Genomic DNA, 17,051 nt, shown 5'->3' with positions numbered 1-17,051 from the left:
GCTGCTGCCGACAACATAAAATATGATAAACTTAATAACATAACCTAGAGGTGAGCTTGATGATTCTTTAAACAAAACCTAACTAATGGGCGAATAAGAAGCAAAAATAATAACAAACAATAATGGAGCTTCAATGTACCACCATACAATAAGACAAGATGATATTAACAAAAAAATCCAATTCTGTAAAGCCAATCAGGAACAGAAAATTTACTCCATGGTTGATGCTTACTCTACCCACTTAAGTTCTCAGCAGAACCATCATCATTACTGTCGACATCCTCTTCCTCCCTATCATTTGATCTTTATCATGATCTTCCTGCGATTGTTCCCAGCTTAATTTTGCAATATCCAGTTGTGCCCTTTCCAGAATCTACCTTCTCAGCAGCTCTACATTCCTTTTGGAACTCCTTCCTCATCCTTTCCAGCTCTGCCATCTGCTGCCTCTTGTGATTCTGCATCTTCTCATAGATCTCATCAAACTTCTGAATTGACTCACATAGTATCTTAAAAGAAGAATCCAAACTCCCTGAGACATTCTCTATCTTCCGTGGGAGTCCATCAGAGTCATCCTCCTCATCACCATCATCCCCAGTTCTGCTATCTTCTGGACTGTCCCTTATCTCATTATTGCCATTACAACAATTCTGATAGAAGCTGGAGCTAGCAAAGACATACTTCCCCAAGTCAACGCTAAAGTTAATTGTTTGTTTTTGCATAAAGATCATGACTTCCAGAAAGAAGATAACAGCCCCTTTTTAGGGGTTTATTTGTGCTGGTAAAGTAATGAAGGAAAGAAGAGGAGCACACAAAATCCCATCCTTGGGACAGATGAGAAGGGATACATAGCTCAATACTCCCCTTTTTAATCTTTTTCCCAAATATTCTTTTAAACATGGGTTCTGCTGTGCTTCAGAAACCACTTACATGGTCAATCGAAAATATTGTGTCAATCAGTGGATATATCAACTTATTGTCCAAGATAAATCATGGCATGTTCACCACAAAAGAAAATATCATCCCAACCACTGAAATCATAAACATAATACCATCCTATTCGAATCCAAATACTGCCACTATCGCCTGTTCACTATCTGAATTCAAATACTGCTTACTAATTAGAGCATCCATACCCATATCCAACTGAAAATATATTTACCAGATCCATGTGCAAGTATACACTTAATACCAATCAGTTCTCAGATTGGATATCAGGTAGTAGCCCATGGTACTTCGAATTATTGACATCAATTATCATATGCTTTCTATGATTCACACAACAAAATGCACATGTCATAAGAATTATTTTGAATTAGGAATGCAACATAAAGATCTGGTTCAAAGCTACTCTTGGCATTTCATATTTGAATAACCCTGGGAAGGATTGGCTTAAACAAAGATACAAGATAGAAATTGAGTTTCATGTTTGAATCTGCCAGGTACAGACTGAGCTAGTTTAGGATGAAAGTATCTTATTTTAGGATATTTTCTGGTATGGATTGAATCAGAATGGGTTATCCCAGTCCATTATGGCTCCTAAACCGCAATGTCACATATGATTAAGAGAACCACAGTGATGAGCATTTGAATATTCGTCAGTCACTGTTGTATTAATCAACATTTGCAACTTGGTAGTATACCACTTGATATGACAAACTTCATTTTGTCAATCACAAATCCTGGTCAAGGCATAATATACACCTTGACTTAAGAATCAAACTCCCAAATTCTTACATCAGTTACATAAGATCTTTCTTTTTCTTCTCTATAAATCTAAGCTTGCTCAGAGAGAAGTTTTTTGCTAGTCCACAAAGTAAAAGTACTTTCCAACTGTCTTAAAAACCATAAATGGGTATATAGACAAGTGTCACGAATAATTCTAGTTTAAAATATAAGATATCCTCATAGAAAGATATCTATCTCAAGTTGCAATCCATAGTTTGCCTTCTAAAATATCATATCTTAGTATTCCTACTGCAGTTTCACTTGCAGAGTTGTAAATAATAGCACTTAAAACAGCCTTTATGAGTGAATCATAGTAGAGATTTTGTCATCATTTACTGTAACATGTTCAAGTTTTTCTTCAAGAATGCGATCTACAATTAAGACCAAATTTACTGTAACATATTCAAGATTTTGTCATCATTTGAGGAAATGCGGCCTACTCTAAATTTACCTTCATAAAACTACAATATCAATCTGGAAAAGAATCTATCACCTCTCCTCATGCTAAATCTTTTCTATTTCCCGTACAAATTCAGGTACTCACCGAGAAAACTATCACTCTTTATTTATGTCTTAAAAAAACTCAATTGGGCAGAAACTAAGTGCCTATCAATGCGAACAAAAGTGAAGCAAAGTCGAACAAGGTTCGAGCTTTTCTCAATTTCCTTCCCTGGTAAGACGCGGACCGTCTCAATGAGCTTCTCCGAGTCAGTGAACTAGGGCCGCACCTTGACAGCCTGAAGAGGAAGAAAGGCAGGCTAAATGGTCGACAAGCTTCCGGGTGATGAGCCACTCGCTCACTCCTGCCCGCTCGCCTGCTCGAACACGATGTTGGGGACCCTCCGGCCTTCCTCTTATTGGCCGCATCGTTCTTTCCAGCCGCAGCCCGAGGATCCGCAATGGCCGTCTCCACGTGTTTCGAGTCGTGGTACAAAATCCTCCAGGTACTCGAGATGGTCCAGCGCCTCCTCCTATGGGGTAATCGCCGCCACTGCCGAATGCGAGAAGGGTCGATGGTGGAGGAGGCTCAGCCTTAGGGTTTCGTGCAAGCGGCGGAGAAACAACTTGCCCGCCTTGGGATTATGGAGATCAGTAGAGCCGATACGGAAGGCGGCGAGGAAAGCGTTGGCTTTTGGAGGGAGGGAATGCAACCACGAGCTTTTCCTATTGAAGTTGCTTCTTGGCCGTTTGATCTCCATCATGGTGGTGAGATCAAACCATCAAGATGTAGCGCTTCTTCGAAGGTAAAATTGGAGGTCCCCAACCAGACGGTGGAGAGGGTAATCCTTATAAGACGAGAGCAGCCCAATCCAGACGACCGTGGAATAGCAGGAAATCACCGACGCCGAGGACGCTTCTCTACGATCCGTCGATTGTTTTGGTTCTTGTTCTTAATCGACAGGCACTATCTCTCTTATCGATTCTTTTGTCCTTGTGGTTCTTGTTCTTTGATCCTCCTTGGCGTTCGGGTTTGGATTTGGATTTGCGTAGGAGAAACAGGTCGGGGTATCGTGAAGGAAAGGGTTTCGTTTCCCTCTCTGGTCGATATCTGTCTTGCCCCTTGGTTCTATTGATGGCGAGGAAGCGGAAATCGGAGGCGATGGGCCTCGATGAGGCGGATCGAACGCTGTACTCCACCTTCTGCGCCGCCGCCAATTCGCTGTCGCAGGTTTACACACAAGCCATGAACCAGCAGAAGATCTCCTTCCAGGCCGGCGAGCGCCATGCGCTGGTTAGCTCCTCTCTCTCCCAATTCACCATCTGTTAATCTGTCCCCACTTCACCTGATCTCTTTTTCCCATCCTTCATGGGTTCCTTCTAGTAGATCGTCGTTTTGTGAGCTTTAGGTTCTCAGATAGAATCGCTGTCTACGTTAGAAAGGTTTTCTTTGATGGAATTTGGCTTCTCTTTTTTACCTTTCTATCGATGATACAGCGATGTTTCTACTCTATTAAATCCCTTTCTGGTGGTCAAATTCCCGCTGATGTGTTTCCATTGGGTGGTTTGCTCAAATTTTCCTTTAGGCTTGTTCATATTAATTGTTTGCATTTGAAGAATACTCTTTGTGAACTCTTCAGTGGTTCGATTGAAGGGGATCTTTCATGTTGGTTGACTTCAAATCTTTTATTTGGAACACTTGGGAGGATCTGTCTCTGAAAATTAATATTTTGTTCTTGCTTGCAATTTGGCAAAGAAGGCAGCAGTTTATGCCTCCTAAGATTTGCAAATCTAATGTTGCTGATGAATTCATCCATGAAGGATTAGTTGACATGACTTTATATGATTAAGGCTTTAAATGAGGAAAATAATCTATTAGTGATATGAGAAGGAAGGAGACCTATGGCCAATATTTGAAGTTTTCATCAGAGTTCGCCCAATTTCAGCTACTGGCAAACTTGAAACACTTAAATCCTATACGGTTAGCTTCCTCGTTCATACTGGGTGATGCGGTTTATCCTCACACATAGGATGTAATTCTTGTCAGAAACTTATCAAAGGAGAATATGACTGACACTTGGCATTTGAATTCCTTAATAGATTAGTTGCTAAAATGGTAGATTCTCATAGATGTGGGTCTTAGATGTATTTTAATGTTTCGGAAAACAATTCTTCTATTGGCGAACAAACAGTTCAACGAGAGAAAAAGATCAACCATTAATGTCTTCTGCAGATTGTCTTCAATTTGACTATTGTCTTTACTAGTAAGGTGATCATCTTTTCCCTTTTTGGCAAGTAGAAAGAAGCATTTATTGCAATGGACTTTTTTCTCTTTGGAAGTTGATTGCTCGATTATTGCATACTGTGTGAATAATGAGATGGTGCTGCAAGCATCATTAAAATGAAATAATTAGATTTACATATGATGAATCTAGCTATCCCTATAATACTCTGCATTTACTTTGCTTTGTTGACTTAACTTTTCACAGACCTGGCTAAGCAAGGAATTATCTTGTATTCTATCTACATTTTAATTACCAGCCCAATCAAGGACTAGTTCTTAACATGTAGGTCAGTACTAATCAGTATTTATATTTTATATTTTATATTTACTTTTTTGTGATACCAGACTGCGTGGGTTGGCATAATACTCTGGTTAATCAAGGACTAGTTCTTAACACATAGGTCAGTACCGATCAGTATTTATATTTTATATTTTATATTTACTTTTTGGTGATACCAGACTGTGTGGGTTGGCATAATACTCTGGTTATTGTTATGGTACCTATTTGATGTGTCATGATCTGACCTAGTAGGATAACTGACACATAAATTGATCAACCAATACCACCGGTTCAAAAATGCTTAAATCCAACTTACTGCCAGTTTGCTCATATAGCCTTATAAACAAATTCAATTTTCCTTGTATATCTGATGTGAGACTAAATGAAAATATAAACTGACTAAGACTAACTTATAATTCAAGAATATTTTACTAGGTTATTGGTTGATCAGCATACTCAACTGTGTCTCTTAATTAGATAAGTATATGGGAATTCTTTTGAGAAAGTTTGAATATGTAATAAGATTCCTCTATTAAACAAATAGTGCCAATTAAGGAAGTTATTAGGCACTTAATAAGTGCATGCATCTACCACAAATGGGTTACCACTTACCATTATCTTTTATTTCTTCTTTATCCTTGTCTTGATGTGTTTTTGCTATTCCCTCTTGTTTTCCACATTTGTGCTTATAATAATCTATGGTGATTCTCTGCTGTTGGTAAAAATTTAGTTATAATATTTATATATCCAGTTTCTAGGCTATGGCCTGTCAGTAGATGGTTGCTCTGCTAGCAAATCAGAGTCATGATTGAATGTTTCTCAATGACTGATATTTTCTTCTATAGTTAAAGATTTTTGCAATTGGTGCTTTTCAAAATATGATATTTCTTAGTTACGATGCTCTCCTTCATTATATGTTTGTGCAGGAGAAACTTTATCAATGGATTGTGAGAAACCACGAGGAAGGGTCAAGGGTTACCATAGCTGATATAGTTACACATATTCAGGTTTTACTAAGTTGGTTGTTCGTTTGCTTTTTTGTCATGTTCTAGAGTTTCAATTTTTCATGTTTTTGTTGTCTATTTAGTCTTATGTACTTTTATCACTAACAATTGTGATATTCTAGGCTAGACTCTCACCGAGTGTGGGCTGTAGTATATTAATTGCCACCCATTCCAAAGAGGAACATCTGAGTACTCCATTTAAGGTTTGGCCCGTGATTTTTTGGGCTTGGATTTGTCAAAATATACTGTTAAAGCAACCACTGAGTGTGTGTGTGGACCACATTAAGAACTACTCGACATCTTGGTGAATCAGCGGTCGTGGGGATGTGAACCATGCTTAGTGGCAACAGCATGATGAGTGATATTGCCTCTGAAATCTTATGCCATATGTGGATATTCTGGTAATCCATATGGGTTTTTTGTATGATATGTGTAGACAGAAAGGTATATAAGTGGGGGATAATATTATTCTACATAGAGAGTTTCACACTAGATGCAATCTGTGACTTAGTATATGAATCGCTAGACCCTACTTATCCTCATGTAGCACCTTCTTAGTGTTTCTTTTGGGGAGATTGATCCATGTGACTTTGAGTTGAGACAGAGACAACATTTAATATGATTGTTCTGTTTCCTTCTTGTTTTTAGTTTATCTGATAATCTATAGTAATGCTGAACTTAAATAATTAGTTGTAGACTAACTCTTTCCTAGTAATTGGATTTGGACATGCATCATTATTCTCATGTAGCACGATGTGATAAGCTCTCTCAATTCATTTCTATATGCTAGATGGAAATGCATCATTTTGTTATTTGAAACTGTCTATATCAATTTTGTCTGGCCATAGCTGACTTGGATTTTTGCAGAGAAAATTAGAGTTTTATCTTTTAATGGCTATCTAAATGAGCTTATGCCTGTGACTTGATACTAGAAAATGTTGTGTTGCATACAAATATTTGGCTGTTTATGCTTTTCACTGTCATATATAGTAATAGCCATCTATTGTGATTGCCAAAGATGCACCTGTGCCTTATTAGTAATAATATGATAATCTTGTAAGGTGTTCTGCAAGGTATCAATTATTGTCGTTCTGGCTCCCTCTGATTGCTGTTGTTGATTGGAAAAGAAATGATTAACTCTTACAGAGTTCCATGATTTGTTCAATATTAAACAATACAAAAATGGTTCAGAATGCTATAAATTGGAACATTGGTCAACAACATTTTGGTGGGTGCGGAAGATTGAATTAATATGCTACCGAAGGTTTCATATTGGTGATAAGTATCAGGTTTAACCCAAGTCATCGTAGGTGGACCTTCATCGACCCTTAATTAACTATGTAAATTTCTCTGAAATCCCGGTTAGCTAACCATGATAAATGTGAAACTTCCAACATTTGCAAGGACAGATGAGAGACACAGTGTCAAGGTGTTCAAACAACAACCCCAGTCATTTTCTTGGTGTTAAATAAAGTCCTGCTTAGAATGTTTTCCCTATTGAAATATGTGAAAATTGGATGAAGGTATGGTGCTGGTTTTTACTGCCCTATTTTGCATGTGTAATTAATTCAACGTGTTCGTTTGTTAGGATCTATTTTTGTGGAAGAAGTACGAGGTCAGATTTGGCTTTTTATGTTTGAAGTGTTCTTTATACCTACATTACTAATCGACGTAGGTTTCGGTGAGACCACTCATTTGGTGCATCTAGCAATAACTTTTTTCTTTTTGGTCTTTGATTGTATTTTGTTGTAAGCAGTACCTTCTTTCTCTTTTATTTCATGATCTACGGAAAGTCTATATTTTTAGCAGTAGTGTGTGTATATCATGTCTAGCAATATAAATATGAACAATATATCATTTCTAGAATTTGTTTACCGGATACTTCTTTTCACAGAATGAGATGGATTATGCCGGAGAAGGTTCATTAGTCTCCCCCAGGTCACCATTCCAACATCAGCACCACCAAACAACAATTCACTTAACAAACACAGGCATCCAACCTGCATCTGGTTTGTTCGGACAGCCAACAGTCGGACTTGCCTCTCGAAGCGGTCACTCTGATCAAGCAAAGAACTCGGTTTTCTCAAATGCACTTTCCAGCCCAGTGTGCAGAAGCCTTCAGCCATATCACCTTGCTCAGGGGAGTGGACTTTATGCAAATACTGTCATACCAACTGGAACTGCAGGAGCAAGGAATCATGATCCAAATCAAAACCGGGATACTAATTCTCTCAGTTCCAATGATTCATCTATGGATATTCACACAGATAGCCCGCCTCATGAAGCATATTGACAAATCTCTCTGCTTTACATTTGTATATAGTTCAAGAACCTTAACTAATGAAGCCTCAAATCTCAGCTCTGCCACTTAAAGAGTTAGGTGGATATCAGAAAGGCTAGAAGAAAAGGTTTGAACCAAAACTTTCTTATCCACTCATGCTAAGTGATGCATGTGGTAACTCATGCAAGCCATAATTAGTGTGTGCTTTAATTTTTTTGTCAGTGTTGAATGTCTCATCTAAGTGCTCTTACTGCATTATGGACAAATATTTATAGTCTATGTGGTATAACCTTTTGTATCCTGTAATAGCTTTGTACATGTATATTTGAATAATATAAATGTATAATAATATATAGGCTTAAGTCTCACAATGGAAACGAATGAATATTTGAATAAACTTATGAGGGTTATGTTGAATCTCGTATTTTGATGATGAAACTACTTGATATATGTTTATGATTTAATCTGCGTTTTGAGTGACGCAGGATGCTTCGATCAGGATGAGACAATTAAAGCAGGAAAATCATGTTGTGTCGAAGGAACATGTCAGAAGATTGGACGTCGGGCCGGTGGATCGGTCGACGTATCAACAGAAGGCTTCGGGCCGTGGACTCGGGCATCGGGCCAAGAAGAGCGGGTATTGTGCCAAGGATATCGGAGTTGCGGAGTCAACTGGCCGATTGGGCAATAGGCTGCAGGAGAGAACGATGCGCCGAAGAATCGGACGAAGCGTCGAGGGACCAATGACATGTCGGACAACTTGGTTAATTGCTTAGGATTAACTGTCTCGATCGAAGTTTTGTTTTAATTGTGCAGGATTAACTATGATAACGATGAAGACATAAAGCGAAACAAAGTGTCGGAGTCAAGCGTGAAGGATTTGTTGCGAGTTCGAGAGTTCGATGGAAGTCCGAAGGTTCGTTGGGAGTTCGCGGAGCTCGCCGAGAAAAATCGGAGCTTGCCGAAGAAGCTCATTGGAACTCGCTAAGAACAAATCGTGAAGTCTAGGAGCTTGCCGGGAGTCCGCAGAATGGTTTCCGAGAGTTCATCGGAAGACCGCCGGAAGTTTGCCGGAAGCTCGCTAGAAGAAGTCTTGACTTGCGGACTTTGTAATAGCTTAGAAAATGTCTTTAAAATCATAGTTAGCACGTTAATTAGGGTTAGGATTAGGTGTTAATCCTATAACCCAAGTAGGGGCCAATTAGGCCCAAGTTCGGATTGGTTTGGACCAAGTTTGGAGCCAAACCAAGTGAGCTGAAATAGTAAAAGAGGTGGCACCGCCAGGGTTGGAGGTGGCACCGCCCAGGAGAGGTTCTCCAGTGAAGTTGGGAGGTGCAACCGCCCCAGGCAGGCGGTGGCACCGCCTGGGCTCAGTCTCCAAGCGAGACTGGGCGGTGCAACCTCCCTGACAAAGAGGTGGTACCGCCTGAGCTCGGTCTTCGAGCTCTGGTAGAGAGGTGCAACCGCCTTAGTCAAGAGGTGGCACCGCCTGGGGCTCAGTCTCCGAGCCAGACTCAGGCGGTGCAACCTCCCTGACAGAGAGGTGCAACCGCCTGGGCTCAGTCTTCGAGCTCTGCCAGGCGGTGCAACCTCTCCAGTCAGGAGGTGCAACCGCCTGATCCCGAAATTCCGGGATTTGATCGTTTTGAGCTCCAAATTTGAATTGGGTTGGGGCCTATAAATACCCCACCCATTCAGCACTGAAAAGATACAGATCCACACCGAATTTCTGATCTTTTCTGTGATTCTAAGAGCTCAAATTTGTGTAAAGTCCTAAAGTTCTCCTCTTTCTGTTCTTTAAATTCTGAGTTGTAAAGAGAGGAGAGAAAGGATCTGTGAAGGTTGTCTCCTGAGCCTGTCAAAAGGAGAGAAACTGTAAAAGGGCAGTTGGCCTTCGCCTATTGAAGGAAGGCCCCTAGTTGACGTCGGTAACCTCGTCGGTGGAGGAAGCCAAAAGTGGAGTAGGTCAAGACTGACCGAACCACTCTAAATCTCTGGTTTGCGTTTATTTTAAGCACTTTATCATTACTGCAAACCTCCTACATTGCTTCTGCTCTCTGCGCCTTTACGAACAAGTTTCTAAGCGCTGATCTTTCCGAATCCGAATTCAGACGTAAATCGGTGTTTTCGTACGATATTTACATTACAATTTACGTTTACGTTTTGATTCTGCAAAACTGTCTTCTGCGCTTTTACGAACAAGTTTCCAAGTTCAGATCCCTTTGAAACTGCGTTTAGACGTAAATCTACGTTTAAGCGTAAACTGCGTCTAGACGTAAAAACTGCGTTTAGACGTAAACTGCGCAAACTGTGTTTAAACGTAAAACTGTGTTTTTGACATAAACTGCACAAACTGTGTTTAGACGTAAAACTGTGTTTTAGACGTAAACTACTTTCAGACGTAAAACTGTGTTTAGACGCAATCTGCGTTTAGACGTAAAACTGCGCTTAGTCGCAAACTGCGCTTAGACGCAATCTGAGCTTAGACGCAATCTGCATTTAGACGCAATCTGCATTTAGACGCAATCTGCATTTAGACACAAACTGCATTTAGACGCAAACTGCACTTAGACGCAAACTGCGCTTAGACGCAATCTGCATTTAGACGCAAACTGCGCTTAGACGCAATCTGCATTTAGACGCAAACTGTATTTAGACGCAAACTGCATTTAGACGCAAACTGCGCTTAGACGCAAACTACGCTTAGACGCAAACTGCGTAAACTGCGCTTAGACGCAAACTGCGTTTAGACGTAAACAGCGTTTAAACGTAAACTGTGCCTAATCTTAAAATCGGCTTTTACATCGAAATCATTTTTATCAAAAGTACGCAGCTTTCGGTTTTAATCGCAGAAAGATTTCCGCTGCACTAATTCACCCCCCCCCCCCCCCCCCCCCCCCCCCCCCCCCCCCCCCCCCCACTCTTAGTGCTCTCGATCCTAACAATTGGTATCAGAGCGGGGTATTTCTCATTTCGGATTTACACCCGAGAGAAATGGCTCTTCAAGAGGGCTTTTCGGTCTTTCGTCCATCGTTCTTTAACGGATTGGGCTATACTTATTGGAAAACTCGAATGAGAGTTTTCTTGATTTCTCTAAATCTGGATTTATGGAATATCGTTGAAAACAGCTTTCAACTTCCCTCTAAACCGACGAACGAATGGTCGGATTTGGAGAAGAAGTATTTCTCTTTAAACGCAAAGGCTATGTATGTCTTATTTTGCGCTTTGGACAAAAATGAGTTCAATCGGATTTCTACGTGCGAAACAGCTTTTGACATTTGGCGAACACTTGAAATCACGCACGAGGGAACTAGTGGTGTCAAAGACTCGAAAGTTAACTTTTTATTGCATGATTTTGAGCTTTTTCAAATGCAACCAAGCGAGACTATAGGCGACATGTACACCCGTTTCACGGATGTCGTCAATAGTTTAAGAGCTCTTGGAAAATGTTTTTCGGACTTTGAACTCGTAAACAAGATTTTGCGTTCTCTTTCTAAGAAGTGGGATTCAAAAGTAATTGCAATACAAGAAGCTAAAAACCTAAACAACTTACCACTTGAAGAACTAATTGGTTCATTGATGACATATGAAATGGTGCACAATGCACATGATGAACATGTTGAACACAATCACCTTCCAAAGAACAGGAAGGATTTGGAACTTTGGACAAATGAATGCCACTTGAGCGATGACTCAAGTGATGAGGACAATGATGAACAAAACAACCTTCCAAAGAACAGGAAGGATTTGGGACATAGAACATTTGAAGACCACTCGAGCATAAGCTCAAGTGATGGTGAACTTAAACTACAAATGAAACGAAAATTAAAAAGCAAAAAGAATCGAACTACTTGCTTTAAACGCAAGAAGAAGAACAAAAATTGGGATGAATCGAGCTCCTCCGAAGAAGAGAAAGTCAACAAAAGCAAGGCGGCAAACTACGCCTTAACAGCCTACAATGATGAGGTAATCGAAATCCCCCTAATTTATTTTGAAATTACTTGATGCTTTCATGATGTATTTTTCTCTTTAGAATTAATTTTCTTAAAACTTACATGTTAAAAAAAAAAAATTTATTATGATCATACTAAGTAATTTCAAAAATGAAAATATTACATATTTTATGATAAACAAATAAAATGATCTTGATTGAAAATATGAAATCATGGTTAAGAAATAATAATATGTATTACGTTGATTTCCATTGTTATTTCTCGATTCTGATTAAAAATCATGTTTGATTTGAAGAAATGCATAATGATGAAATTAAATATTTTGATTAACAATTTTATGCATGAGTTTTTAAGCTGATGATAAGCATGTGTTATTTTCATGAGTATATCTGAAAAACTATGGCAAAAATGTGCTCGAATGCATGAACGTGTTTAGATTATTTTTCGGACTTTCTTGATTCAATCACTTAATTGCCATGATGATTCTACACTATTTCATGCCTTAATAATATGTTAGAAATTATATGGTTTGGATACATAAATTTTTATGATCATGAGCATGTTTTATCTTCATGATTGAACTTGAAAATCTATAGCAAAATCTTGTCCGAATGCATGAAAGTGTTAATTTCATTTTCGGATTCATTAATCTTGTCCGAATGCATGAACCTTCATGCTTATCTTGATTTGGCGTATAATGCTTAGATGAAAAAGAATCATTTTCCCATCTGATTGAGATTAATGATTTCATGATATTTTGTGAATCTCGAAATTGATTTTGATGACTTGATTATGAATTTCAAGTTAATGATTTGATTTGAATAAGTTTTATCTAAATCATAATCTTGATCTTGCAAAATTAAAGTCACAAATAATATCTTTTGGTATTCATGAATTGATACTCACAATATGAAAGTATTGGTATTCATGACTTGAATTGGATTGAAACATTGCATGCTTAAATTAATCATTCTCTTATGTTTCAAAAATTCTATAAATGCCTTGAAATAATTGAAATAATTTACACTTTTATGCTCTTCCCTACTTCTTTCTTGTGTTCAATGATAAAATGGGGAGAAGTTTTGATCATGCATGGTAGGATATAATTTGACAAAATCGATACCATCATGATATGAAACATTTATAATTTGCAATTATGCATGCAATACTTATGCTTTCTAATTATGATGTGATGTATTGCATATGATGTAAATCATGATTTAAAATGCTATGAGTGCTAAGTTACACATTTTGAGAAGAAATTGCTATATTGAAACATTAATGTAATTATGAATGATAATATGATATTATGCATGTAATACTTCAACTTATGATAATGATGCATGCAATGATAAAATATTCATGATGAAAAATTGTCTTGACATTCACAACTTGATTATTCATCCTTTGTCATGATTTTGAAATCGTTGTAAAAGGAAAAAGAACTACAAAATTGTATTCTTCCTTTCTTTTTTACAATGATAAAGGGGGAGATAGCTAGCTTGCACAAGTCAAGAAGATGCAAAAACTTGATTGCTAGCTTGCCTATCGTAAGTAGCAAAGATTGCTAACTTGCTTATTTCAAGAAGCAAAAGTTGTCTTCTTGAACATCACTATCTTGAATATCTCAAGAAGCAAGACTTGCAACCTGCACATTACAATAGGAAGCAATAATCATGAGCCTACACAAGAAAGTTATCTTGCATTTGCTTTCGAAGTTTTTGCTAGCTTGTATATTGTGAAACTTGTATATCGTAAAAATTGCTAGCTTGTAGTCTAAAGAGAAGCGAAAAGTTGCTATCTCAAAAGAAGCAAATGTGCTATCTTGCCTATCTCAAGAGGCAAAAATGCTAACTTGCACATCTAGCAAAACTTGACAAATTTGCATATCTCAAGAAGCAAGAGTTGCCTTCTTGAACATCTCAAAACTGCTAGCTTGCATGTTCTAAAAGTGCTATCTTATATGCTGCAAAACTTGCATATCTAAAACTTGATAGCTTGAATGTTCGAAGCATGATGTAACATTTGCTAAATTTTTCTGGCTTCAAAAATGCATGATGATAAAACTTGATAATATGTTTTTCATGCAATGAGTTAAACCATATCACAAACACTTGATTGTGATACTTCTCCTTTTTGTTGATGACAAAGGGGGAGAAGTATGTTGATGAAAGTATGTTGATGACATGACATGTGATGCATAAGTTTATGCATATGTTCATGTTGACGTGTTGCAAATATTCATGATGAATATTGCAATGACTTGAATTCAGTATGAATTCAAGGTTCTATCAATATGGCATATTGATAGGGGGAGTTTGTTTAAACTCCGGGAGTTAAGGTTAACTCCGTCATCAAGTAGTTGTCATCATCAAAAAGGGGGAGATTGTTGAATCTCGTATTTTGATGATGAAACTACTTGATATATGTTTATGATTTAATCTGCGTTTTGAGTGACGCAGGATGCTTCGATTAGGATGAGACAATTAAAGCAGGAAAATCATGTTGTGCCGAAGGAACATGTCAGAAGATTCGACGTCGGGCCGGTGGATCGGTCGACGTATTGATAGAAGGCTTCGGGCCGTGGACTCGGGCATCGGGCCAAGAAGAGCGGGTATTGTGCCAAGGATATCGGAGTTGCGGAGTCAACTGGCCGATTGGGCAATAGGCTGCAGGAGAGAACGATGCGCCGAAGAATCGGACGAAGCGTCGAGGGACCAATGACATGTCGGACAACTTGGTTAATTGCTTAGGATTAACTGTCTCGATCGAAGTTTTGTTTTAATTGTGCAGGATTAACTATGATAACGATGAAGACATAAAGCGAAACAAAGTGTCGGAGTCAAGCGCGAAGGATTTGTTGCGAGTTCGAGAGTTCGATGGAAGTCCGAAGGTTCGTTGGGAGTTCGCGGAGCTCGCCGAGAAAGATCGGAGCTTGCCGAAGAAGCTCATTGGAACTTGCTAAGAACAAATCGTGAAGTCTAGGAGCTTGCCGGGAGTCCGCAGAATGGTTTCCGAGAGTTCATCGGAAGACCGCTGGAAGTTTGCCGGAAGCTCTCTAGAAGAAGTCTTGACTTGCGGACTTTGTAATAGCTTAGAAAATGTCTTTAAAATCATAGTTAGCACGTTAATTAGGGTTAGGATTAGGTGTTAATCCTATAACCCAAGTAGGGGCCAATTAGGCCCAAGTTCGGACTGGTTTGGACCAAGTTTGGAGCCAAACCAAGTGATCTGAAATAGTAAAAGAGGTGGCACCGCCAGGGTTGGAGGTGGCACCGCCCAGGAGAGGTTCTCCAGTGAAGTTGGGAGGTGCAACCGCCCCAGGCAGGCGGTGGCACCGCCTGGGCTCAGTCTCCAAGCGAGACTGGGCGGTGCAACCTCCCTGACAGAGAGGTGGCACCGCCTGAGCTCGGTCTTCGAGCTCTGGCAGAGAGGTGCAACCGCCTCAGTCAAGAGGTGACATCGCCTGGGGCTCAGTCTCCGAGCCAGACTCAGGCGGTGCAACCTCCCTGACAGAGAGGTGCAACCGCCTGGGCTCAGTCTTCGAGCTTTGCCAGGCGGTGCAACCTCTCCAGTCAGGAGGTGCAACCGCCTGATCCCGAAATTCCGGGATTTGATCGTTTTGAGCTCCAAATTTGAATTGGGTTGGGGCCTATAAATACCCCACCCATTCAGCACTGAAAAGATACAGATCCACACCGAATTTCTGATCTTTTCTGTGATTCTAAGAGCTCAAATTTGTGTAAAGTCCTAAAGTTCTCCTCTTTCTGTTCTTTAAATTCTGAGTTGTAAAGAGAGGAGAGAAAGGATCTGTGAAGGTTGTCTCCTGAGCCTGTCAAAAGGAGAGAAACTGTAAAAGGGCAGTTGGCCTTCGCCTATTGAAGGAAGGCCCCTAGTTGACGTCGGTAACCTCGTCGGTGGAGGAAGCCAAAAGTGGAGTAGGTCAAGACTGACCGAACCACTCTAAATCTCTGGTTTGCGTTTATTTTGAGCACTTTATCATTACTGCAAACCTCCTACATTGCTTCTGCTCTCTGCGCCTTTACGAACAAGTTTCTAAGCGCTAATCTTTCTGAATCCGAATTCAGACGTAAATCGGTGTTTTCGTACGATATTTACATTACAATTTACGTTTACGTTTTGATTCTGCAAAACTGTCTTCTGCGCTTTTACGAACAAGTTTCCAAGTTCAGATCCCTTTGAAACTGCGTTTAGACGTAAATCTACGTTTAAGCGTAAACTGCGTCTAGACGTAAAAACTGCGTTTAGACGTAAACTGCGCAAACTGTGTTTAAACGTAAAACTGTATTTTTGACATAAACTGCACAAACTGTGTTTAGACGTAAAACTATGTTTTAGACGTAAACTACTTTCAGACGTAAAACTGTGTTTAGACGCAATCTGCGTTTAGACGTAAAACTGCGCTTAGTCGCAAACTGCGCTTAGACGCAATCTGAGCTTAGACGCAATCTGCATTTAGACGCAATCTGCATTTAGACACAAACTGCATTTAGACACAAACTGCACTTAGACGCAAACTGCGCTTAGACGCAATCTGCATTTAGACGCAAACTGCATTTAGACGCAAACTGCGCTTAGACGCAAACTGCGTTTAGACGTAAACAGCGTTTAAACGTAAACTGTGCCTAATCTTAAAATCGGCTTTTACATCGAAATCATTTTTATCAAAAGTACGCAGCTTTCGGTTTTAATCGCAGAAAGATTTTCGCTGCACTAATTCACCCTCCCCCCCCCACCCCCCCCCCCCCCCCCTCTTAGTGCTCTCGATCCTAACAGGTTACACAGGAGGCTAATTACATATTACCTCTCATAGTTAGTTACTTTTAGTATTTTTATTTTTATATATTAAAAAATTATATCGGTATTCTTATAGGTACAAAGGTAAAATATTTAGGTCTCTTTACTTTAATCATATCAGTTTTATTAAAAAAATCTAAAAATAAAGAGTAAGAAAGAAAATTTTAATGTTCGGTGGTGGTGGTGGTGGTGGTGGTGGTGGTGGTGGTGGTGGTGGTGGTGGATGACATTGGTGGTGGTCAACGATAAGGTTTGCTCTCATCGTGAC

General features: G+C 39.4%; 1 protein-coding gene across 2 annotated transcripts; it reads left to right on the top strand.

Moving 5' to 3' along the window:
• The first annotated feature begins 2,496 nt into the window (after window positions 1-2,496).
• LOC103985764 (uncharacterized) lies at window positions 2,497-8,374 on the top strand. Of its 2 annotated transcripts, XM_009403593.3 has the most exons (4): window positions 2,518-3,106; window positions 3,217-3,457; window positions 5,654-5,734; window positions 7,626-8,374. In XM_009403593.3, the coding sequence occupies exons 1-4, from the start codon at window positions 2,808-2,810 to the stop codon at window positions 8,022-8,024; spliced, it is 1,020 nt and encodes a 339-aa protein (XP_009401868.2). In that variant the 5' UTR covers window positions 2,518-2,807; the 3' UTR covers window positions 8,025-8,374. The 2 variants fall into 2 exon arrangements, with proteins under 2 accessions (XP_064993520.1, XP_009401868.2); XM_065137448.1 differs by lacking the exon at window positions 5,654-5,734 and having other exon boundaries at window positions 2,497-3,106.
• Window positions 8,375-17,051: the final 8,677 nt, after the last annotated feature.

The sequence above is a fragment of the Musa acuminata genome, chromosome BXJ3-1 (assembly GCF_036884655.1).
Source record: "Musa acuminata AAA Group cultivar baxijiao chromosome BXJ3-1, Cavendish_Baxijiao_AAA, whole genome shotgun sequence".
NCBI lineage: Eukaryota > Viridiplantae > Streptophyta > Magnoliopsida > Zingiberales > Musaceae > Musa > Musa acuminata.
The sequence above is the reverse complement of the archived record's forward strand: the minus strand, read 5'-3'. Positions and strand labels throughout refer to the sequence as shown.

What these genes read in the sequence shown, in the direction of transcription:
- LOC103985764 (XM_009403593.3), top strand. Translation starts at nt 2,808, where the DNA reads ATGGAGATCAGTAGAGCCGATACGGAAGGCGGCGAGGAAAGCGTTGGC. An exon ending in ACGATCCGTCGATTGTTTTG is followed by an intron (nt 3,107 to 3,216) that starts GTTCTTGTTCTT and finishes GGATTTGCGTAG; the next exon opens with GAGAAACAGGTCGGGGTATC. An exon ending in CCGGCGAGCGCCATGCGCTG is followed by an intron (nt 3,458 to 5,653) that starts GTTAGCTCCTCT and finishes ATGTTTGTGCAG; the next exon opens with GAGAAACTTTATCAATGGAT.